The sequence below is a fragment of the Bicyclus anynana genome, chromosome 27 (genome assembly GCF_947172395.1).
Source record: "Bicyclus anynana chromosome 27, ilBicAnyn1.1, whole genome shotgun sequence".
NCBI classification, from domain to species: Eukaryota; Metazoa; Arthropoda; class Insecta; order Lepidoptera; family Nymphalidae; genus Bicyclus; species Bicyclus anynana.
The window spans coordinates 5,967,254-5,992,289 of record NC_069109.1 but is presented as its reverse complement, the minus strand read 5'-3'; the positions used below and the strand labels follow the sequence as shown (position 1 = coordinate 5,992,289).

The 25,036-nt window shown below is 38.6% G+C and overlaps 1 protein-coding gene across 1 annotated transcript in view; it reads right to left on the bottom strand.

Moving 5' to 3' along the window:
* Nucleotides 1-421: 421 nt before the first annotated feature.
* LOC112056165 (uncharacterized) overlaps nt 422-25,036 on the bottom strand; it is a 36,905-nt gene continuing 12,290 nt past the window's right edge. Inside the window, exons 6-9 of the mRNA XM_052890056.1 lie at nt 16,542-16,607; nt 15,822-16,124; nt 2,222-3,103; nt 422-990 (exon numbers count right to left, since the gene is read on the bottom strand). Coding sequence (XP_052746016.1) covers nt 422-990; nt 2,222-3,103; nt 15,822-16,124; nt 16,542-16,607 — 1,820 coding nt within the window. The remainder of the gene's footprint in view (nt 991-2,221; nt 3,104-15,821; nt 16,125-16,541; nt 16,608-25,036) is intronic.

Genomic DNA, 25,036 nt, shown 5'->3' with positions numbered 1-25,036 from the left:
TTTTAAAATCTATTTACAAAATAAATATTATGTAATCCGAAAATATGTTCCTTGGGCATATTTAATTAATTTTCATTAAATTATATAACCCTAGCTAGTTACCTATGGGAAATACTCACGAGCAACCTGTATAATTATAACAACACACATTTTAATAAAATTCAATATATTTATATATTAGCAAGAAATAAAAATTGTTGAATAATCTGCCAATCTGCCAAGAGTCACTGGCAGAGATCTCTTATAGAGTGTTTCTTTGTCCACTGTTTTTCTTTTGTGTGTGACTAATATTGGTATAAATAAATTTAAAAAAAAAATTGTTTTCTATTAATAAAACAGAAGTTCGACATCTATCGATCTTTACTATATACATATTTTACTATACATATTTCACTATAAAAAAAAGAATTCTTTAGCTCCATTATCCACATTTAGTAGGAGCAGAAATGACGTTCGCTGGTTGGTCTGTCACATCGCCATTCAAGTATCCTGATTGGTCAATATCGTCAGTAGTTCCTTCTGATTGGTCTATTACATCGCTAGCTGGGATTCCTTCTTCGGCACCATCGATGATTTCTTCGGCTTGATCAGTCACTTCGATTGCTGATGTTTCTTCACCAAGTTCATCAGTGACGTCTCCAATATCATCAGTTATTCCTGTTGCTGGATATCCACTATCAACTTCATCAGTTAGTCCGGTTACTGGGTTATCTCCGTTATCAATAATACCTGTCCCTCCAGTTTGGTCAGTCACTCCTGTTACTGGATATCCATTATCACCAACACCGTCAGTAACGTCTTCAACTTCGTCAGCCACTCCAGTTACTGGTTTGTCTCCGTTTTCAAGAACGTCTGTGACACCTTCAGCTTGTTTCACATCGGTTGCTGGGTTTCCTCCAACAAGACCATCAGTGACTCCCCCTGTTTGATCAGTTACATCAGTTACGGGATTTGGTTGATCTTTTCCACCTTTTCCTTTTTTGTTGCATCCTGAAAATTGAAGTCGGTAAGTAAAATTGTATAATATTAATTCCTATTAGAATATATTTCCATACGAAAGGTATCAAAATTTTAAAAAGTAAATAAAAAAGTTGTATAATCGCCGCCCAACTCAAGAACGATTGAACCAATTTGGCTGAAAATTGGTTAAATCGGACGAAGTTGCGAGCGTCCGCTATTAAATAATAATACTAATAGTCCCTCAGGCATATTGTGTCCGGGTGTTCTCATCTTGCGAACGGCGAATACTTGCACAGAAATAATCAAGTAGCCAAGATAATCCACCAACAGCTTGCTCTTCAGTATGGCCTTTTACATTCTGAGATGCCTTACTATAGGTACGACCCAGCGTCAGTTCTTGAAAATAGCAGTGCATTGCTCTACTGGGACCGAACGATTATCGATGTTGCCAATAGACCTGATATAGTACTAGTCGATCAATCAGTGCGCTGACCAATAACTGTTGATATTACTGTTCCACATGACGATAATCTGGTTAAAGTCGAAAAGGAAAAAGTATCAAAATACTTGGACCTTGCTCACGAGATTATCGCCATGTGGAATGTTGAGTCAATATTATATTCCGATAACTATTATTATTCCGATAGTTGTTTCAGTCAATGGTATTATAGAGAAAAGCTTCGACCAACAACTTAAAAAGATTTCGCTTAACTGTTGGATCAAGAGTCGGATACAGAAGGCAGTGATTCTTGAGACCGCGCGTATTGTTAGGAGGTTCCTCACTCTGAAATCCTGACCGCGCTGGTTGCTTGGGCACACAAACATTTAATTAACATTATTAAAAATTAAAAAAGGACAAATAATTAAATGAGAGTCGAAATCACGACAGACAGGCAAAATTTTGTGTTTAAGTGTTTATGTATGTTTGTTTATCTTATGTTTGTAAAATCTTCATTTTACTCTGGAATAAGACACTTTTAATCCCGGAAACAGTCACGGTATCCACGGTTTCATGGTAGAATTTGTGATAAACAGAATTTTACTTAAAATATAGACTATCATTAACTTAGTCTTAAAAGTTAAATATTGACTTTGCAATTGCACGTTGTAGAGTCAACATCTCCTGAGGATGCTCCGGTTTCGGGGTGAAACGTACGTAGAGAGTATTTTGTCGGACCTGGGTGACGTCGTCGCATGGGTTCGTCGACTTTTCGCGGATGATAGCAAAATAAATAAATCTTTATATAAAAGTTATAGTTACCTCCTTTGCCACCACGACGACCGCCGGTAACAGCATCAAAAACTTTTCCTTTTTTGCCTTTGGCGAGTTTACCTTTGACGAGTTTGCTTTTGGCAAGTTTTCCTTTGGCGAGTTTACTTTTAGCAATTTTGCTTTTAGCGAGTTTGTCTTTGGCAAGTTTGCCTTTGATGAGTTTGCCTTTGCTGAGTTTGCCTTTGGCAAGTTTATCTTTGGCAAGTTTACTTTTGGCAAGTTTACCTTTGGTAATTTTACCTTTTCCTTGTTTAGTTCCAATCACATCGCCAGCTTTGCCTTTAACTCCTTCAATGTTATTGCCTTTTAACCCCTTAATAGCATTTACTTTTTTAGCAGTAATGCCACCAATCACATTGCCAGCTTTGTCTTTTAATCCTTTAAAAGCATTAACCTTTTTGCCACCGATGTCTTTTACTGCTTCAATGGGATAGTCAGCTCCACCAGTAAGACCGCCAGCCCCACCAGTAAGACCGCCAAGATCACCTGCTGCATCAGTAGCATGGCTTACACCACCAGCTGTATCAGTGAGACCACCAGCTCCACCAGTAAGACCGCCAGCTCCACCAGTAAGACCACCAAGATCACCAGCTGCATCAGTAGCATGGCTTACACCACCAGCTGTGTCAGTGAGACCACCGGCCCCACCAGTAATACCACCAGCTCCACCAGTAAGACCACCAAGATCACCAGCTGCATCAGTAGCATGGCTTACACCACCAGCTGTGTCAGTAAGACCACCGGCCCCACCAGTAAGACCGCCAGCTCCACCAGTAAGACCACCAAGACCACCAAAAAATTTGCCGCCTTTGCCCAATGCACCACTTATTAGATCTCCCCCTCCATTGCCGCCGACGCCTTTATTGCATCCTGCAAATTAATGGTTATATGTAGAATCATCATTTTTCTTGAAAAATATTCTAAAATATGTCCAACGATTTCTTTTTGTTTTTAAAAAAAATAATATTTGCCATATGTTTTTAAACATGACCAATATTACCCTTTCTTTAACTAGTCGGGAAAGACTGTATTAGGAGTGGGTACGACAATAAACCAACGGGGCGGGGATCGAACCACCACCCCTCGATGATGAGTCCGATCGCTCTTACTCTTGAGCTATTGAGGCTTTTTAATATCATATTCATTATTATATATCGAAAGTTCCTCTCCTACAAGGGTTGTCTCATTGATAAAGACCATTTAAATAGGCAAACAATAGGGATGATGACAGTTTTTTAAATTGTATATAAATTAAGAGTATGCTAATAGTAAAGCAATTTTGTAAAAGTAACAAGGTATCTGCGATCATTACTTTCGGAGCTACAGGGATTTAAAGGGTCAGATTTGCGGCGCTGACGCGGATCCCTGGAAAACGCCCCATACAAAATGGCACGAACTAATGACGTCGTAGGCAATTAATGATCGTTAGATTTGTATGTGCGTTCAAACAAAATTAGTAATATCTTTGCTATTTATGTTTATAGTTCACATATTAAAAAATGTCACATTCAATGTAAGGAAGCTAAAACTGAATGAATTTTCATCTAATTACGATTTAAGATTTTTAATAGATTTTGATATTTTATAATCTCGTTTATTTTGCAAATATCCAGTCAATCTTTGATTTTTATGTATAAATGAGTTAACATTGACCTTATTTACCAGAATGTATCATAAAAATCAATATATTCAAACCTCATCATCCCCATTATGAAGAACTAGCTTATGCAGCGCGGTTTCACCGGCGTGGTTCCCGTTCCCGTAGGAATACGGGGATAATACATAGCTTATAGCCTTCCTCGATAAATGGGCTATCTAACGCTGAAGGAATTTTTCAAATCGGACCAGTAGTTCCTGAGATTAGCGCGTTCAAGTAAACAAACAAACTTCAGCTTTATAATATTAGTATAGACTAGCTGACGCCGCCCGGTTTCACCGGCGTGGTTCCCATTCCCGTAGGAATACGGGCATAATATATAGCCTATAGCCTTCCTCGATAAATGGGCTATCTAACGCTGAAAGAATTTTTCAAATCGGACCAGTAGTTCCTGAGATTAGCGCGTTCAAGTAAACAAACAAACTCTTCGACTTTATAAAATTAGTTTAGATTTATTTTGTAAAATGCTCTTTCATTGTATAAACAAGCATTTTGACATACTACAGATCTGATAAGTTCATACATTTTTTTTCTAAAGTTTTTTTTTTTTTTAATTTGTAGCCAACCCGTAGCATGGTGGGTCCAAGTTCTATTAGTTATCCACCTACGTAAAGAAGGATATGTCCTGTAGTGGGTAGCTTAAATTAGATGATGATAAAAACCAGTACTAACCTTGCGAGCGTCCAAGTCCAAACACTGTAAAAAAAACATATTAAAAAAAATATATATATACATGTATTTAGTTTGACTTATATCAAATTTAATATAAACATTATTAATATAAAAACAAATAGTACATGGAATAAGGGTCCGAAATATATGGATATTAATTAATAAATTGATTTCTTACAAAACTTTATTTAAAAATCATGTATTTTTTCGAATTTTCCAAATGCCAAAAACGCGGTCTTCCATTTTGTGACGTCACAATTTTACTTGATACGTCAAACTAGTAGGGTAGTTGACTTTTATCAAAAATGTAAACAATATTAATTTCGTGTAGGTGTCATGGAATAAGGGTCCGAAGTATATCGATATTAATTAACAAAATTTAAAGATTTCTTAAAAATCTTAATTTAAAATATCTCGTATTTTTTTCAAATTATCCAAACGTCAAAAACGCTGTCGTCCATTTTGTGACAACTAATGTCACATTGAATAACAACTCAAATAATAAAAATATAAAATATTAATTTCAACATTAACACACTAGATGTTAGTACATCGTCATCGTCGTAATTATTCGTCATCAACCCATATCCGGCTCACTGCTGAGCTCGAGTCTCCTCTCAGAATGAGATGGGTTAGGCCAATAGTCCACCACGCTGGCCCAATGCGGATTGGCAGACTTCACACACGCAGAGAATTAAGATAATTCTCTGGTATGCAGGTTTCCTCACGATGTTTTCCTTCACCGATTGAGACACGTGATATTTAATTTCTTAAAATGCACACAACTGAAAAGCAATTAAGCAACAGTAAAAAAAACAGCTGGTTAGTAACAATTTTCGTTATTGATACAAGTTGGGAGGACGGTAGAGTAACAAAAGTTGCTTCTTTTAATGGTGATTAATTAATAGTAACACAACTTAACAGCCACAATGTCCAACAAATTGCGTGGTACATTCGTTCCAACGCTCTGAAATTTTCATATCTTGGTAACTACCAGATTTGGTAACAAATAGCTACCAGAATCAAGTATTTTCGTAAATAAAAAAAGTTGATTGTCTCATCAAGATGAATTCACGAAAAATTAGCTTGTTAGTAATCAGGTGTACAACAAAAGGAAACGCGGCAGGCCATTAAGAAGATGGGAAGATGATTTGAAGATGACAGCAGGAACACTTTGGAAAAGGAAATGATCGCAAGGCATGGAAGATCTTGGGGGAGGCCTATGCCGAAAGGCAAGACGATTTACCGGTGTCGTAATTTTTTTATATTGTATAGTTTTTTATATTAAGGTATTATTAATAATAATAAAGGCTATTATTAATAATAATTAGGTGTACAAAATGTTCTAAGGATCCCTGACTAAATCCCTTAGTACGCGTCCGATATATCGCTGGATGCAGGATCAGTATCGTGATGTTTGGAAGTGTCTACAAAAGGCCTATGTCCTGCAGTGGACTCCATCGGCTAATATTGATGATTTTTAGCGGACTCAAAAGTAATTACAAATATAAGAAAACTAATGTCGAACAAAGGTTTTCACAACATTTGTCAGGACAACTTAATTAACAAATCAAACTGTAACCAAAATAAGACCTTAGAATAGCAAATGACCTTGAGTGGAGTCATGCTCTTGTGAAAGATGTGTGTAGGGTTAAAGGTACCTTTGACTGTTTACAAACTCTCCCCTTTTCCACTCAGGTCACTCTCCCCGTCTATCCCAAGTAACCCACAAAGAATTACACAACAAGAGATGTGGACGGCTCGAACGCCACGAGCACACTGAAGCCGACACTAGATCGAGCGACGTCATATCCGTCACAGACTACTATTTCCTACACTATTTATTAAAAACATGTAAATTTAAAAGCAGCCGACGCGGCGATAACATGATGAGTAACTGGATAGTATTTCTGTACTTACATGGATCTGCTTCCGTGGTCACAAGGCACTGGACAAATAAAAATAACATTAATTAATCGTATAATTTTACATTTAGATTACAATTTACGGTATAGTACATGAGAAATACAAAAAAAAACAGCCAACTGCGTGTTGGGCTACGCGCAATGTATGGTTCCGTAGAAGCACTTTAATCCCTTATGTAATGCACAAAATTATAAACATAATTTATCCGTGATAGCCCAGTGGATATGACCTCTGCCTCCGATTCTGGAGGGCGTAGGTTCGAATCCGGTCCGGGGCATGCACCTCTAACTTTTCAGTTGTGTGCATTTTAAGAAATTAAATATCACGTGTCTCAAACAGTGAAGGAAAACATCGCGAGGAAATGTCGAAAAAAACGTCACCGTGGGTTTTCTAACTCACGATCTCGGGGGCTGATTCACCCAGGTCACAGTTACCCCCTTCTGAATGGCCCTCTAAGCCGAGGTCCGAGTCTCATAGGAGACGCCCTTAGAGAGTCGTTCCGTCCTCTATCTTTATTTCAGCCTTCGGGTCTCATCAGGCGATGCTTCTGCGCTCGCCTAACCTCCCGGTGTCGCCGTAGTGGTCCCACATGGAGCCATCGCCACTTACTCAACACGAAAAAAAAAGCGTAATGTCTTACGGTATTTTATTGTGGGGCAAGGCTGCCGATATACAATCTATATTTTTACTTCAAAAAACAGCAATTCGACCAATATACCAATTAAAATCACGCGAGTCCCTTCGTCAAAAGTTTAAAGAAATAGGTATACTAACAGTAGCCTGTCAATATATATATAACAGTATAGTCTATGTAAGACAAAATATTAATTTGTACAAACGAAAAGGAGATTTAAACCCACGTCTTACTAGACACGGGCATAAGTTGGTTATTTCTGCATATCGTCTCAAAAGAGTAAAAATTCTTTTGTAGGTTTGGGTGTACTCTTCTATAATAAGATCCCCAAGACTGTGATGGACCTGCCAATGCATAGCTTTAAGCAATGTGTTAAAAAACATCTACTTAGTCGAGGGTACTACAACATTGATGAGTTCCTTAATGATAAAGATGCTTGGAGGCCGTTGGATCAGCTTCCACCTTCACACATGAAGTAAAACTATAAGAAATTGTAATGTTGTCATCAATTGTAAATTACAATGTTGTATGATTTTTTTAAAAAGAGCAACTGTTGAGTTTCTTGCCGGTTTCTTCTCAGCAGAACCCACCTTCCGAACCGGTGGTAGAATCTTTACAAATAGTCAACTGACATGTCAAAAGTGCTTGTAAACTGAGCCTACTTGAAATAAATGATTTTTGATTTGATTTGATTTAAGAGACATAACTCAGCGAGTCGCGAAGCTGAAGTGGCAATGGGCGGCACTTAGTTCGAAGAGCCGATAGATGGGGTCTAGAGGAGCTGGAATGGCGACCACGCACCGGAAAGCGCAGTGTTGATCGACCTCCCGCTAGGTGGATTGAAGACATCAAGCGGGTTGCAGGGAGCCGCTGGATGCTGGCGGCAAGAGGCCATGTCCATTGGCTGATAATCATGATGATATAGTTGAGAACGCTGCACTCGAAATTGTAGACGAATACATATACCTAGGACATATGATCCAGTTAGGTAGATCCAATTTCAAGAAAGAGGTGAACCGCCCAATCCAACTCGGCTGGGCGGCATTTGGGAAACTTCGCGATATCTTTTCATCCGAAATTCCTGTGCCTGAAGACAAAAGTCTTCGAACAGTGCGTGTTACCAGTGATGACCTATGGTTTCGAGACTTGATCGCTAACTATGGGCCTCATAAGAAGGCTCAGAGTCACACAGCGGGCGATGGAACGAGCTATGTTAGGAGTATCTCTGCGTGATCGAATCAGAAATGAGGAGATCCGCAGAAGGACCAAAGTCACCGACATAGCTCAACGAGTTGCGAAGCTGAAGTGGGCGGTACATAGCTCGAAGAGCGATGGACGTCGGGGTCCCAAAATGACGACTCCGCACTAGAAAGCGCAGTTTTGGTCGACTGAAGACATCAAGCGGGTTGCAGGGAGCCGCTGGATGCTGGCGGCTCGAGACCGTTGTGCTTGGAAGTCCATGCAAGAGGCCTATGTCCAGCAGTGGACGTCCATCGGCTGATAATGATGATGTTGACTCACCAAAAGTGCAACTGCAAGCCGTAAAATCTGCATAGCGTCGTGTCTATAGAGGCAATGGTTGACTGCCAACCAATCACCTATCTTATAGACACAATTGCAGGGTTATTCTGTGGTGTATTTTATAAGTCAATAACAGTATTTTTTTCATTTTTTTTTTATTCTTTACAAGTTACTTGACTACAATCTCACCTGATAAGTGATGATGCAGTCTAAAATGGAAGCGGGCTAAGTTGTTAGGAGGAGGATAAAAATCCACACTCCTTTCGGTTTCTACACGGCATCGTACCGGAACGCTAAGGCTGGTAACTAACCACGGCCAAAGCCTCTCCCTAAAGTCTCAAAAAGATTTTATCAATTTAGTAGAACTAATGAACAATTTAAGACCCTTATATAAAAAGTGTCAATTAGCCTATTCTGGTATATTTCTCTCTGTCTAGCACCATGCCATAGACAGAGAGCGATAGACACGAATTCGAAGTCGAATGTCGATTTATAAAATTACAGAATAAGGCTGCAGACAAAAAACAAACTGAACAAATATTTTACCATACGTACATAATAAATGTATTTACATTAGCATTTGCGTATTTTGAGATATAATTTATTAGCTTGTCCAGTTGCTTCCCCCTCCCCCCCTCAATTGGTGGAAAATTTTCAAAATATCAAAATATATCCAAGGTTTAAAGGCGCTGACACTTAGTTTCAGCTCCCGTATACAAGACGATTTAGGATTTGGCCTATTCACTATTTTGGTCTTTGCCATCAACCCATATTCGGCTCACTGCTGAGCTCGAGTCTCCTCTCAGAATGAGAGGGGTTAGGCCAATAGTCCACCACGCTGGCCCAATGCGGATTGGCAGACTTCACACACGCAGAGAATTAAGGTAATTCTCTAGTATGCAGGTTTCCTCACGATGTTTTCCTTCACCGTTTGACACACGTGATATTTAATTTCTTAAAATGCACACAACTGAAAAGTTGGAGGTGCATGCCCCGGACCGGATTCGAACCCACACCCTCCGGAATCGGTTGGTTGTATCCACTGGGCTATCACGGCTCTATTTTGGTCTTTATTAGACCAAAATTGAGACCAAAGCAGGCACCTTGAGACCCCAACGTCCATCGGCTCTTTGAACTATGTACCCATTGCAACTTCAGCTTTCGACTCGTTGAGCTATGTCGGTGACTTTGGTTCTTCTGCGGATCTCCTCATTACTGATTCGATCACGCAGAGATACTCAGAGCATAGCTCTCATTTTAACGGCCTCCGTGGCGCAGTGGTATGCGCGGTGGATTTACAAAACGGAGGTCCTGGGTTCGATCCCCGGCTGGGCAGATTGAGATTTTCTTAATTTGTTCAGGTCTGGCTGGTGGGAGGCTTCGGCCGTGGCTAGTTACCCTACCGGCAAAGAAGTACCGCCAAGCGATTTAGCGCTCCGGTACGAGGCCGTGTAGAAGCCGAAAGGGGTGTGGATTTTCATCCTCCTCCTAACAAGTTAGTCCGCTTCCATCTTAGACTGCATCATCACTTACTATCAGGTGAGATTGTAGTCAAGGGCTAACTTGTAAAGAATAAAAAAAAAAAATAGCTCGTTCCATCGCCCGTTCGAGTGAGTCTGAGCGTTCTTATGAGGCCCAGTTAGCGATCAAGTCTGAAGTTCATCACCTAATTATGGGTAAAACGTGGTAACATGACTTTTTTTTTAAATTATGAAATAGTTCCACGGCATTGGCTACAAATATTCAGGCTTCGTATTGTCTAAAAAAAAAATAACGATTTTTTTTCAATCTAGTATAGAACACAAAAGAACAATAGGGACGATGACAGTTAAATTAAGAGTATACTAATAGTAAAGCAATTTTGTAAAAGTAACAGGGTATCTGCGATCATTACTTTTGGAGCTACAGGGATTTAAAGGGTCAGATTTGCGGCGCTGCCGCGGATCCCTGAAAAACGCTCCATACAAAATGGTACGAACTAATGACGTCGTAGGCAAAATTACTAATATCTTTGTTATTTGTGCGTTTATGTTTATAGTTCATTTATTGAAAAATGTCACATTTAATGTAAGGAAGCTGAAACTCTATGAATTTTTATCTAATTAAAAAAAAATTAATAGATTTTGAAATTTTATAATCTTATTTATTTTGCAAATATCCAGACAATCTTTGCTTTTCTAAACTAATATTATAAAGAGGTAAAGTTTGTAAGTTTGTAAGTTTGTAAGTTTGTAAGTTTGTAACAATTATTTGAAATGGGGTAATCTTCGGAACTACTGGTCCGATTTTAAAAATTCTTTCACCAGTAGAATGCTACGTTATCGGGGAGTGCTATAGGCTATATTTTATATTTCTATCATATATAACTACTGAGTTATCGCGGGTTTTCTCTTACAGGTCGGACCGAAAAACTTACTTATTCGCATACGCTGCCTCAACCATTGCGTATAACTGAAATAAATGTATGGAGGCTTTTTGAACCTTTAAAAGTTCTACAAAAAAGTCCGCGACACCATATATCTATCTTTTATATTTTAGCAGATATAGCACCTTTAGTACTTTAATAAATTATTTAAATTTTAAACTAAGGTTTACGTCATTATTTACACAACTAAACTTAAATCCTTATCAAAATAAATTATTTAATAATCACAAGGATATTATAGAGATAAGATTTGCCATTTACAGTATGTTAATTAGTTATATAGTTTCGGAGATAATACAAAATTTCTGAAAGTCGCAGAAATGCCGCTATATGACGCCCCGCGGTTTCAATTACGTGGTTCCCGTTCCAGTGTGAATATGAGGACCAAACATAGCCTATGACACTCGCAAATAATGTAGCTTTCTATTGGTAAAAGAATTTTCCAAATCGGTCCAGTAGATCCAGAGATTACCCCCGACAACCTCACAAACTTTACCTCTTTATAGTATTAGCAAAGAAGTCGCTTGGGAAATTATAGTCTTTTGGTCATTGCAACACGCACAAAAGGCTGGACCAATTTTGCTGAGGGTAGGGATAGGATAGGGGTAGGGAAGGGGTAGGATAGAGGTAGGGTAGGGGTAATTTAGGGAAAGTGTAGGGTAGGGTAGGGTAGGGCACCGATAAGGTAGGGGCAGTGTAGGGTAGGGGCAAGGTAGAGGTAGGGGAAGGATATGGAACGTATAGGGTAGGGGAGGAGTAGGATAGGGGTAGGGTAGGGTAAGGTATGGTACGGGTAGGGTACGGGTAGGGTAGGTTTAGGGTAGGGGTAAGGTAGGGGTAGGGAAGGGTTAGGGTTAGCGGTAGGGTAAGAGTAAGGTAGGGGTAGGGTAGGGATAGATTAGGGGTAGGGTAGGATAGGGTATGGATAGGGTACGGGTAGGGTTAGGGTAGGGGTAAGGTGGGGGAGGGTAGTGTTAGCGTTAGCGGTAGGGTAGGAGTAAGGTAGAGGTAGGGTAGGGTAGGGTTGGGTAGGTTTACGAGCAGGGTAAGGAGGTAGATAAGTTTACATAAATTTTTACGCGGACGAAGTCGCGGGCGTCCGCTAGTTATGTATAAATTAGTTAACATTAACCTTATTTACCCGAATGCATCATAAAAATCAATATATTCAAAACACTTTCCAAAAAGTGTAAACTTGGTAGAGGGAAACTCTGCTTCAGAGTTTCTCAACGTGTGAGTCTTAAAATGAACATGAGTAAGACGAAGATCATGTCTAATGCTCATGTACCGTTTCACCCAGTTATTGTTGAGGACTCTGCACTCTAAATCGTTGACGAATATAATAACTAGGACACAGTCTAGTTAGGTAGGTCCAATTTACAAAAAGAGGTCGACGAAGAATAGAACACAGTCCAGTTAGGTAGGTCCAATTTACAAAAAGAGGTCGACGAAGAATAGAACACAGTCCAGTTAGGTAGGTCCAATTTACAAAAAGAGGTCGACGAAGAATAGAACACAGTCCAGTTAGGTAGGTCCAATTTACAAAAAGAGGTCGACGAAGAATAGAACACAGTCCAGTTAGGTAGGTCCAATTTACAAAAAGAGGTCGACGAAGAATAGAACACAGTCCAGTTAGGTAGGTCCAATTTACAAAAAGAGGTCGACGAAGAATAGAACACAGTCCAGTTAGGTAGGTCCAATTTACAAAAAGAGGTCGACGAAGAATAGAACACAGTCCAGTTAGGTAGGTCCAATTTACAAAAAGAGGTCGACGAAGAATAGAACACAGTCCAGTTAGGTAGGTCCAATTTACAAAAAGAGGTCGACGAAGAATAGAACACAGTCCAGTTAGGTAGGTCCAATTTACAAAAAGAGGTCGACGAAGAATAGAACACAGTCCAGTTAGGTAGGTCCAATTTACAAAAAGAGGTCGACGAAGAATAAAACACAGTCCAGTTAGGTAGGTCCAATTTACAAAAAGAGGTCGACGAAGAATAGAACACAGTCCAGTTAGGTAGGTCCAATTTACAAAAAGAGGTCGACGAAGAATAGAACACAGTCCAGTTAGGTAGGTCCAATTTACAAAAAGAGGTCGACGAAGAATAGAACACAGTCCAGTTAGGTAGGTCCAATTTACAAAAAGAGGTCGACGAAGAATAGAACACAGTCCAGTTAGGTAGGTCCAATTTACAAAAAGAGGTCGACGAAGAATAGAACACAGTCCAGTTAGGTAGGTCCAATTTACAAAAAGAGGTCGACGAAGAATAGAACACAGTCCAGTTAGGTAGGTCCAATTTACAAAAAGAGGTCGACGAAGAATAGAACACAGTCCAGTTAGGTAGGTCCAATTTACAAAAAGAGGTCGACGAAGAATAGAACACAGTCCAGTTAGGTAGGTCCAATTTACAAAAAGAGGTCGACGAAGAATCGCCGAATTTAGCTCGGCTGGGCAGCGTTTGGGAATCTCTGCGACATCTTTTCGTCCGAAATTCCGAGGATTTCGAACAGTGCGTGTTGCCAGTGATGACTTCGGATCCGAGACTTAGTCGCTGGCCTTATTAGAAGGCTCAAAGTCACTCAGCGGGTGATGGAGCGAGCTATGCTTGGGGTTTCTCTGCGTGATCGAATCAGAAATGAGGAGATCTGCAGACGAACTAAAGTCACTGATACAGTTCAGCGAGTCGCGAAGCTGAAGTGGCAATGGGCAGGCCATGGTTCGAAGAGCCGATTGACGTTGGTGTCCTAAGGTGCTGGAATGGCGACCCCGCACTGTCAAGCGCAGTGTTAGTCGACCCCCCACTAGGTGGACCGAAGACATCAAGCAGGTTGCAGGGAGCCGTTGGATGCTGAGACCGTTTTGTTTGGAAGTCCATGCAAGAGGCCTATGTCCAGTAGTGGATTTCCATCGGCTGATAATGATGATGATGGTGAGGCAACTATAAGGTATACATAATGATGATGATGAAAGAGCTGTGATAGCCCAGTGGATATGACCTCTGCCTCCGATTCCGGAGGGTGTGGGTTCGAATCCGGTCCGGGGCATGCACCTCCAACTTTACAGTTGTGTTCATTTTAAGAAATTAAATATCACGTGTCTAAATCGGTGAAGGAAAACATCGTGAGGAAACCTGCATACTAGAGAATTATCTTAATTCTCTGCGTGTGTGAAGTCTGCCAATCCGCATTGGGCCAGCGTGGTAGACTATTGGCCTAACCCCTCTCATTCTGAGAGGAGACTCGAGCTCAGCAGTGAGCCGAATATGGGTTGATGACGAATGATGATGATGGGGCAGAGGGGAGGACTGCGCGGGTATGAAGTCGTGCGCGCGGGGCATCGCTAACCTATAGCCTATTCTGCGTTCGCCCAAAGCCCCGGTGAGGCTGCTGAGGTCGATAAGGAGCCTATGACACTTCCACAATCAGAGAAAATCCTTCCGTATCCCGATCAATGTAAAACACAATCCTTTTTTTTAGAAAAAGAGTATTTGCCATATCTTTTAAATATGCCCAATATTTCCATTTCCCGTCAACTAGTCGATAAAGACTGTGCTAGGAGTGGGTACGACAATAGACCAACGGGGCGGGGATCGAACCAGCACCCCTCGGTGATGAGTCCCACCGCTCTTACCGTTGAGCTATTGAGGCTTCTACAGGTAAACATTTATCAAAATCAAAATCAAAATCAAAATCAAAATCAAAAATCATTTATTTCAAGTAGGCTCAGTTTACAAGCACTTTTGACACGTCAGTTGACTATTTGTAAAGATTCTACCACCGGTTCGGAAGGCAGGTTCTGCTGAGAAGATACCGGCAAGAAACTCAACAGTTGCTCTTTTGAAAAAGTCATACAGTATTATAATTTACAATTAATAACAATTACTGTTTACATTTTTTATAGTTTTACTTTCTGTGTGAAGGTGGAAGCTGATCCAACGGCCTCCAAGCATCTTTATCATTAAGGAACTCATCAATGTTGTAGTACCCTCGACTAAGTAGATTTAAATTTTAAACAATTTAATGCAATGAAGTTTGTATTTATTCATTATCACACTAATATGAATGAGCCCTGATAGCTCAGTGGATATGACCTCTGCCTCCGATTCCAGTGTCAGTTCGAATCCGGGGCATACACCTATTACTTTTCAGTTGTGTGCAATATAAGAAATTAAATATCACGTGTCTCAAACGGTGAAGGAAAAACATCGTGAGGAAACCTGCATACCAGAGAATTATCTTAATTCTCTGCGTGTGTGAAGTCTGCCAATCCGCATTGGGCCAGCGTGGTGGACTATTGGCCTAGCCCCTCTCATTCTGAGAGGAGACTCGAGCTCAGCAGTGAGCCGCCTATGGGTAATAACGAATAAAATTACAGATTTTTATAACTATATATTTATTACAGATTTACATACACCAAGTATAATATGAACAATGTAATGTAATGTAATGTAATGTAATGTAATGTAATGAAATTTACTGTATACAAACGCAATATATTTATAATAACTGTTTACCTATTAATTTATTTATGAAACAGATCATGAATGAAACAGATCAGAATTAGCTCATGACTAAGGGCCCCGTATGGGTTCTAGTCGGGCATACTTCAACTTCACGTGTTTCATAATAAATTATTATTAATAGCATTCTAAAAACTGTTTTTAAATTTTATTGTTAGAACTTGCAAATATCCAATATGTTTTTAAATTTATTTTACAATTTCAAAGAACTTTTGCTTCTAAATCAAGTGCTGCACTGATAAGAGAATCAGGGTTGGCACACTTAGTAACACTGTCGACTGGCAGGGAACTGGGGTTCACTGGCAGGCCAGTGGGGTCCACTGGCAGGGAAGTGGGGTCCACTGGCAGGGAAGTGGGGTCCACTGGCAGGCCAGTGGGGTCCACTGGCAGGCCAGTGGGGTTCACTGGCAGGGAAGCGGGGTTCACTGGCAGGGAACTGGGGTCCACTGGTGCTTTGGCATCTCCACAGGGTTTGGCATCAGTTGGTAGAGTATTGGCAGCTGGTAGCGAATTTGTAGGCAATTTATCTTTAACACCACCTGTAAAAGAATCATAAAATTAGGATGTTTTTTTTATTTATTCTTTACAAGTTAGTCTTTGACTACAATCTCACCTAATGGTAAGTGATGATGCTGTCTAATATGGAAGCGGGCTAACTTGTTAGGAGGAGGATGAAAATCCACACCCCTTTCGGTTTCTACACGGCATAACCGCAACGCTAAATCGTTTGGCGGTACGTCTTTGTCGGTAGGGTGGTAACTAGCCACGGCCGAAGCCTCCCAGGCATCCAGACCGATTAATAAAACCTCAATCTGTCCAACCATAGAACGAACCCAGGACCTCCGTTTTGTAAATCCGTTAACACGCTCGCAGTTTTGTAAAGACACACTATGGATCATGATGATGATGATGATGATGATGATGATGATGACTTCATAATAAAAAAAAAGTCTTACCGCCTAAGTCTAAAACTGCGTTTAAATCCAAGTCTAGCAAGTCGCCTTTTTTGTCACATTTTTTATCTGCGAATGTAAACAAATGTTTAAAATACCATACCACCACGGTACCACGAAACAAACTTTGACACTGTCATGTTCCACTCCATCTGTGTATTATTAATTAATCTGTGTGAGCGCCATTTGCACATTAGCGCCGCGTCTGGGGGACTTCTTTAAATAAATAAATAAATAAATAAAATCTTTATTGACCAAAAATATATACAAAAAACCATAAGATTGCCTGTGGTCTGCACACTAGATTGATCTGTATCGTGGAGACCAGGTAGGATTTTCTAATGCTTTCCGTTGGACTAGGACTAATTACAAAAATTACAATAAATAAGACTACATTACAAAAAAGAAAAGTAAAGTAAAACAGTAAGCAGAAACGTTAGATAGGTGTACACAATGGGGATGATGACTAGGTTTGAATATATTGATTTTTATGATACATTCGGGTAAATAGATTAAATAGCAAAGATTGTCTGGATATTTGCAAAATAAATACGATTATAAAATTTCAAAATCTATTAAATTTTTTTTATCGTAATTAGATGAAAAAACATACAGTTTTAGCTTCCTTACATTAAATGTGACATTTTTCAATAAATGAACTATAAACATAAACGCACAAATAACAAAGATATTAGTAATTTTGTTTGGACGCCCATACAAACCTAACGAACAGCGAGCCAACGACGTCACTAAATCGTGCCATTTTGTATGGAGCGTTTTTCAGGGATCCGCGGCAGCGCCGCAAATCTGACCCTTTAAATCCCTGTAGCTCCGAAAGTAATGATCGCAGATACCCTGTTACTTTTACAAAATTGCTTTACTATTAGCATACTCTTAATTTATATACAATTTAAAAAACTGTCATCATCCCTCATTGAGTAATTCTTCGGTGTCTGTATAAGTTTTTAACCAATTTGTTATTGTTAGACTTGCCTGATTTACTGAGAGGTTGCAAAGATCACAGGACCTTGACTTTCATGAAAAAGACTATATATCGGATAGAATCAGGCGTTACTTTGCGGAAGTTGCAAAGTAAAAAAGTGACTTTGCGGATGATAGCAAAATAAATAAATCATTATATAAAGACTATATATTTAAAAAAATCCAAACGTCAGAAACGCTGACGTCAATTTTGTGACGTCACAATGTTCCGATGTACTGAACGTCAAACTAATTGTCAACTAATATTTTTGTCAAACGCTCCGTTTGTAAGGGATTTGTTGTAGTGACGTCATGAAACAGTTGAAGTATAGACATGGTTGACAGGCATTTTGGCTCGAATTGTCAAAATGTATTTAAAAATTTAAAAAAATCATGTACCTAATCACGTCTTGATAGTTATTATCATGAACGATACTGAACAGTTTAAGACAATAGGGAATTGTATACATATAAATTAGGAGTATGCTAATAGTAAAGCAATTTTGTAAAAGTAACAGGGTATCTGCGATCATTGTATTCGGAGCTACAGGGATTTAAAGGGTCAGATTTGCGGCGCTGCTGCGGATCCCTCAAAAACGCCCCATACAAAATGGTACGAATTAATGACGTCGTAGATAAATAATGATCGTTAGATTTGTATGGGCGATCAAACAAAATTACTAATATCTTTGTTATTTGTGCTTTCATGTTTATAGTTCACATATTGAAAAATGTTACATTTAATGTAAGGAAACTAAAACTGTATGAATTATCATCTAATGTCGATAAAAGATTTTTAATAGATTTTGAAAATTCATAATCTTATTTATTCTGCAAATATCCAGACAATTTTTGATTTTTATGTATAAATTAGTTAACCTTGACCTTATTTATTCGAATATCATAAAAATCAATATATTCAAACCTAGTCATCATCCCCATTTCAGACCATTTAAAAATAAAGTGTCAACTAGCTTATTTTAGAACACACGGATTTTCTTTAAAAAACCAACAACAAAAAAAGAAAAAAAATTAAAACTTACCAGGATCTCCCAATCCAACTGCAAACAAACAAAATACTTGAATTAATAACTTCAATAAAAATAATTATGGGTAGCTAACAGTGGCGAAGGATGGAATTTTGACCAAGGTCCCTAAGAAAAGGGAATTCATACCGCTTGACTGCGGTTTGTCATACATTCATTAAACGTAAGCTTTTAAAGTCGTAGGTAATATTAAATATAGTGTCAATGATTACGTAAACGATAAAATTGCTTGGAAATTAAATGTATCTATACTAATATTATAAAGCTGAAGGGTTTGTTTGTTTGTTTGTTTGTTTGATTGAACGCGCTAATCTCAGGAACTACTGGTCCGATTTGAAAAATTCTTTAAGTGTTCGATAGCCCATTTATTGAGGAAGGCTATAGGCTATATATCATCCCCGTATTCCTACGGGGACGGGAACCACGCGAGTGAAACCGCGCGGCGTCAGCTAGTTACTTATATACCTACTTATTGTTAAATGGTGATCAAGAAAAAATGATAAACCTGGCTGAGTTTGTTGTGGGCTCTTCTCGGACCAAGGCGCGTTTGGAACCCTCGTTACTTTAATTTTAAGTTTTCGAATAATTATTAACACCATTATCTTAAGGTTAAAAAACCTGACGTTTCGAAAGACTTTCTATACTAAGCCTATTTGAAATAAATGAATTTTGACTTGACTTGATTCACTAGCGGACGCCCGCGACTTCGTCCGCGTGTAAATCAATGTTAACTTTCAACCCCTATTTGACCACTTTAAGGGTTGAATTTTACAAATTCTTAAACCACATTATATTTCGTATTTTTTTCATGATTTATGAACTCATTTTTAAAACTCTAAAAATTAAGGACTTCCATACAAACATTCAACCCCTATTTCACTCCGTTCTTTTTTTATTTTAGGGTCAAAAGGTACCCTATGTTTTGCACTACGGTCCCATTTACCAAAATATTGAAATTCATCTTTTTCTTTTTTTAATATATTTTTTTTATAAAATTAAAAAAAAATTAAAAAAAAATCATCTTGATCAGTTCAGCCGTGAAAAGGTGACAGACAGACTTGCTTTCGCATATAAAATACTGTCCGTCTGTTGCCACATAGCTCCCAAACGGATGGACCGATTTCGATGCGGAATTTTTATTTGAAACCCAGTAAGTAAATAATTTTCTTTAATTCAGCTCACATATTGCAACACAATTTAAACTTTTCTGTAATTTCTGGAAAAAAAATCTGGCGTAAAATTCATTGTTCTTGTTAATTTCATGACGAACAACTACAAACTACCTCCCTGTCAAATTTCAACTTTAGCAGTTTTCGATATTTCGTTATGTGACCTTTCGCTTTTAGATAATATTTAGATTTTCAGTATGTTGTATGTTATTTTGTATATATTTTTTTTAAATTTAAGTTTTTACTTACATATGGGGGACGCCTCTGCAGACAAAAGGCTCTGTAAAAAAAGAAAACCATGTCAAATTTTCTGTAAAACAACATTTATCATCAATTTCATATATATACTAATCACTAGCTGACGTCGCACGGTTTCACCTGCGTGGTTCCCGTACCCGTTGGAATACGGGGATAATATATAGCCTATAGCCTTCCTCGATAAATGGGCTATCTTTTTTTTTTTTTATTCTATATAAGTTAGCCCTTGACTACAATCTCACCTGAACTAACACTGAAAGAATTTTTCAAATCGAACCAGTACTTTCTGTGATTAGCGCGTTAAACCAAACAAACAAACTCTTCAGCTTTATAATATTAGTATAGATTATACAGAGGTAATGTTTGTGTTAATTCTCTGTATCTACAGAACAGAGTTTGAAATGGGGATGATGACTAGATTTGATTATATAGATTTTTATGATACATTCGGGTAAATAGGATCAATGTTAACTAATTTATACATAAAAAGCAAAGATTGTCTGGATATTTGCAAAATAAATCAAATTATAAAATTTCAAAAACTATTAAAATTTTTTTATCGTAATTAGATGAAAATTCATACAGTTTTAGCTTCCTTACATTAAATGTGACATTTTTTAATATTTGAACTATAAACTTAAATATTTAAACATAAACGCACAAATAACAAAGATATTAGTAATATTGTTTGAACGCACATACAAATCTAACGATCATTACATTGCCTACGACGTCATTAGTTCGTGCCATTTTGTATGGGGCGTTTTTCAGGGATCCGCGGCAGCGGGGCAAATCTGACACTTTAAATCCCTGTAGCTCCGAAAGTAATGATCGCAGATATCCTGTTACTTTTACAAAATTGCTTTACTATTAGTATACTCTTAATTTATATACAATTAAAAAAAACTGTCATCATCCCTATTGTATTAACCACTATTATGAGTATTAAAGGCTATATTATTTTTACTATTAATTTTATTAGTTAAATTCAAGGCAAGGGTATAAATATTTAACTGATAAACTGAACTGCAAATAACTGATCCTGGGCTCCATACAATTTTGGACCATCTCCTTTAGATTGTAAAAGGCTTATTAATAAATACTTTATTAACATTGTTAAAAATTAAAAAAAAAAAAATAATGACTTACCAAGACAGCCAAAGAAGCTACTAGGAAGAATTTCATGATGTCTTCTGTTCAGACTTGGTGCTGATATGCTTCCATACAATTTTACTTCCTCTTTTATATCAAAATTTTCCAAATTTCGAGAATACAGACAATCTGTACAAATATAATCTATTATTTCTAACAATTGAATTATTTTTCGAGGTTTATCGACTGTTTGTTCAAACAGCGAAATATTTATACAATAATACGCATTTTGGTATAAAAGAAACACGTGTTATGTTGCTTTCAAATGAATAATTTTGGGCAAATTTTAAAAAACCTGGAAACGACTCCAAATGCGTTGACGCATTGGCTCCGCGTCTGGGAGACAAGATGTGTAAAACATCTTAATGAAAAATCTTGAAGGCCTCCGTGGCGCAGTGGTATGCGCGGTGGATTTACAAAACGGAGGTCCTGGGTTCGATCCAATTGAGATTTTCTTAATTGGTCCAGGTCTGGCTGGTGAGAGGCTTCGGCCGCGGTTAGTTACCACCCTACTTACAAAGACGTACCGCCAAGCAATTTAGGGTTCCGATACGATGTCGTGTAGAAACCAAAAGGGGTGTGAGATTTTCATCCTAAACAACATACGAAAAACATACATCTTGTAGTCAGGTAAAAAATAAATTCATCATCATCATCATCATCATCATCATATCAGCCGATGGAGTCCACTGCAGGACATAGGCCTTTTGTACGTACTTCCAAACATCATGATCCTGAGCCGCCTGCATCCAGCGAATGTCTGCGACTCGCTTGATGTCGTCAGTCCACCTGGTGGTGGACCGACACTGCGCTTACTAGTGCGGGGTCGCAATTCCAGCGCTTTGGGACCCCAACGTACATCGGCTCTTCGAACTATGTGCTAAATATAAATAAAAATAAAAAAATATAAATAAATGAGAGTAAAAATACTTATAATTTTCCCTCTAACCGTAACATACCTACTTGTAATTAAACAAAGATTATAATTTATAGGTATGCTTAGTTCATTTGCCCGGTCTGTCTAACTTTAGGCAAAATGTAATTATTTGAACTTATTGAAATTATAATTTATATTCTTTTTGTATTTATCTTGTTGGTTGTAATTTATTATGCCTACCAATTCTTTTGAAACGCTAAATCTATCATTACAGACTCAACCAGCAGTTAGAGAGGTATTTTTATAAAATATCGTATAAAACTTTTATAAAAACTTATTTTTCGTATCTCTCGCTCGAAATAGTTTTAATCCAGCCCTTACAGTATCGCTATAAAAATGGAGTAACTTCTCCCGTTTTCCCAACATTTCCCTTCACTGCTCTGCTCCTATTGATCGTAGCGTGATGAAAAGTATACTATAACCTGCCCCGGAGTATAAAGAATAATTGTACCAAATTTCGTTAAAATCCGTGGAGTAGTTTTTGTTTCTATAACGAACATACAGACAGACAGACAAAAAATTTACTGATTTTTGGCATCAGTATCGATCACTAATCACCCCCTGATAGTTATTTTGGAAATATATTTCATGTACTCACATTCTCAGTCCAATTATAGAAGGACCTGTATCGCACTCATAGTTACGAACAAAATTGTCTGTCATTTTCCGAGGAATTCGAGCTTAGATTTGGTATATATCTTAAACTAAACTAGTAGTTTTTGTCCGTTTTTTACACAATTCAATCACACAAACAGGTATTTTACGGAGCTCCTTAACTGACGAACACGATTACGTCTATTTAACATCGATTCTATAGAGACAGTTTTTATAATCGCAATAGATCGTTGATCATATACTTTGACAGAAAAGTTACGATAGCGAGGCAGGTCCTATACAATAATTGGTCTGAGACTCACATTACATTGTCCTCTGCAGATTTATTATATTACATGTATAGATGAAAACTGAAAAATTAGCCTATAATCTTACCACATATAACTACTGTAGCCAATTCAGTTTAGCTAGTAGATGTCTAGCTTTGAATTCTTTCTGATTCGTAGAATCTTTACAAATAGTCAACTGACGTGTCAAAAGTGCTTGTAAATTGAGCCTACTTGAAATAAATGAATTTTGATTTGAATTTATTGTTTTTTTTTGAGATATTTACGAAAATAAGGTCAATATCAACCAATCCTACTAATATTATAAACGCGAAAGTTTGTATGGATGTTTGTTATTCTTTAACGCCGCTACTACTGAAGCGATTTGGCTGAAATTTGGAGTGGAAATAGATTTTACTCTGAATTGACGCATAAGCTTTTTTTATCCCGAAAAAGTCCATGGTTTCCCGAGATTTGCGAAAACTGATGATTTTGATAATATGAATGTTTGTTACTCTTTCATGCCTCGAGTACAGAACCGAATTAGCTGAAATTTGGTATTGAGATATATTATAGCATAGATTAACACATAGGCTACTTTTTATCCCGGAAAAACCATGGTTTCTGAGGGATTTGTGAAAACTAAATACCACGCAGACGAAGTCGCGGGCGTCCGCTAGTTCAAATATAAAAACTAGTTATTTCATAATACATGCAGCTGTGTCATAGTGGTATGCGCGGTGGATTTACAAGACGGAGGTCCTGGGTTCGATCCCTGACAGGGCCGATTGAGATTTTCTGAATTAGTCCTGATCTGGCTGGTGGAAGGCTTCGGCTGTGGCTAGTTACCACTCTTTCGGCAAAGACGCACCGCCAAGCGACTTAGCGTTCCGGTACGATGTCGTGTAGAAACCGAATTCCGAAAGGGGTTTGGATTTCATCCTACTCCTAACAAGTTACCCCGCTTCCATCTTAGATTGCATCATCACTTACCATCAGGTGAGATTGTAGTCAAGTGTGGTAAATAATAAAAATAAAAACAGATTGTCGGGTTGTTTATTAAGTAAGTATTTAATGTTATATAATTTCAAATTCATTTCAAAATAAATAAATAATCATACATTATTGGTTTCCTTACGTTCAATGTGACATTCTTTATTATGCTAAGTATAAACATAAACACACAAATTACAAAGATAGTTGAAATTTTGTTTTCCGGCCCATACAAATCTAGTGATCTGACATAAACGTGACGTCACTATTGGATCGTATAAAGAAGCGTTTTTAAGCAATCTTTGGCAGTGCAAAGATGCCCCTATATCCCCGAAAATAGTTATCGCTGATACAGATATGTTTTCACAAAATCTTAATATTTTGACGGCCTCCGTGGCGCAGTGGTATGCGCGGTGGATTTACAAGACGGAGGTCCTGGGTTCGATCCCTGACAGGGCCGATTGAGATTTTCTGAATTAGTCCTGATCTAGCTGGTGGGAGGCTTCAGACGTGGTTAGTTACCTTACCGACAAAGACGTACCGCCAAGCAACTTAGCGTTCCGGTACGATGTCGTGTAGAAACCGAATTCCGAAAGGGGTTTGGATTTCGACCTCCTCCTAACAAGATAGCCCGCTTCCATCTTAGATTGCATCATCACTTACCATCAGGTGAGATTGTAGTCAAGGAGATAATGTAAGCTGCGCTCGCACTAACCCCCCGGTGACGCTGCTGCACATTAGCAGCCTACAGCGAGTATACGTCCCCCACTGATCTACCCCTCGGGCTCGACTCTGGCAGAGCTGCGCTCGCACTAACCCCCCGGTGACGCTGCTGCACATTAGCAGCCTACAGCGAGTATACGTCCCCCGCGTACTTCTACCCCTTGGGCTCGACTCTGGCAGAGCTGCGCCCGCACTAACCCCCGGTGACGCTGCTGCGGTCACATTAGGAGCCTACAGCGAGTATACGTCCCCCACGTACTTCTACCCCTCGGGCTCGACTCTGGCAGAGCTGCGCCCGCACTAACCCCCGGTGACGCTGCTGCGGTCACATTAGGAGCCTACAGCGAGTATACGTCCC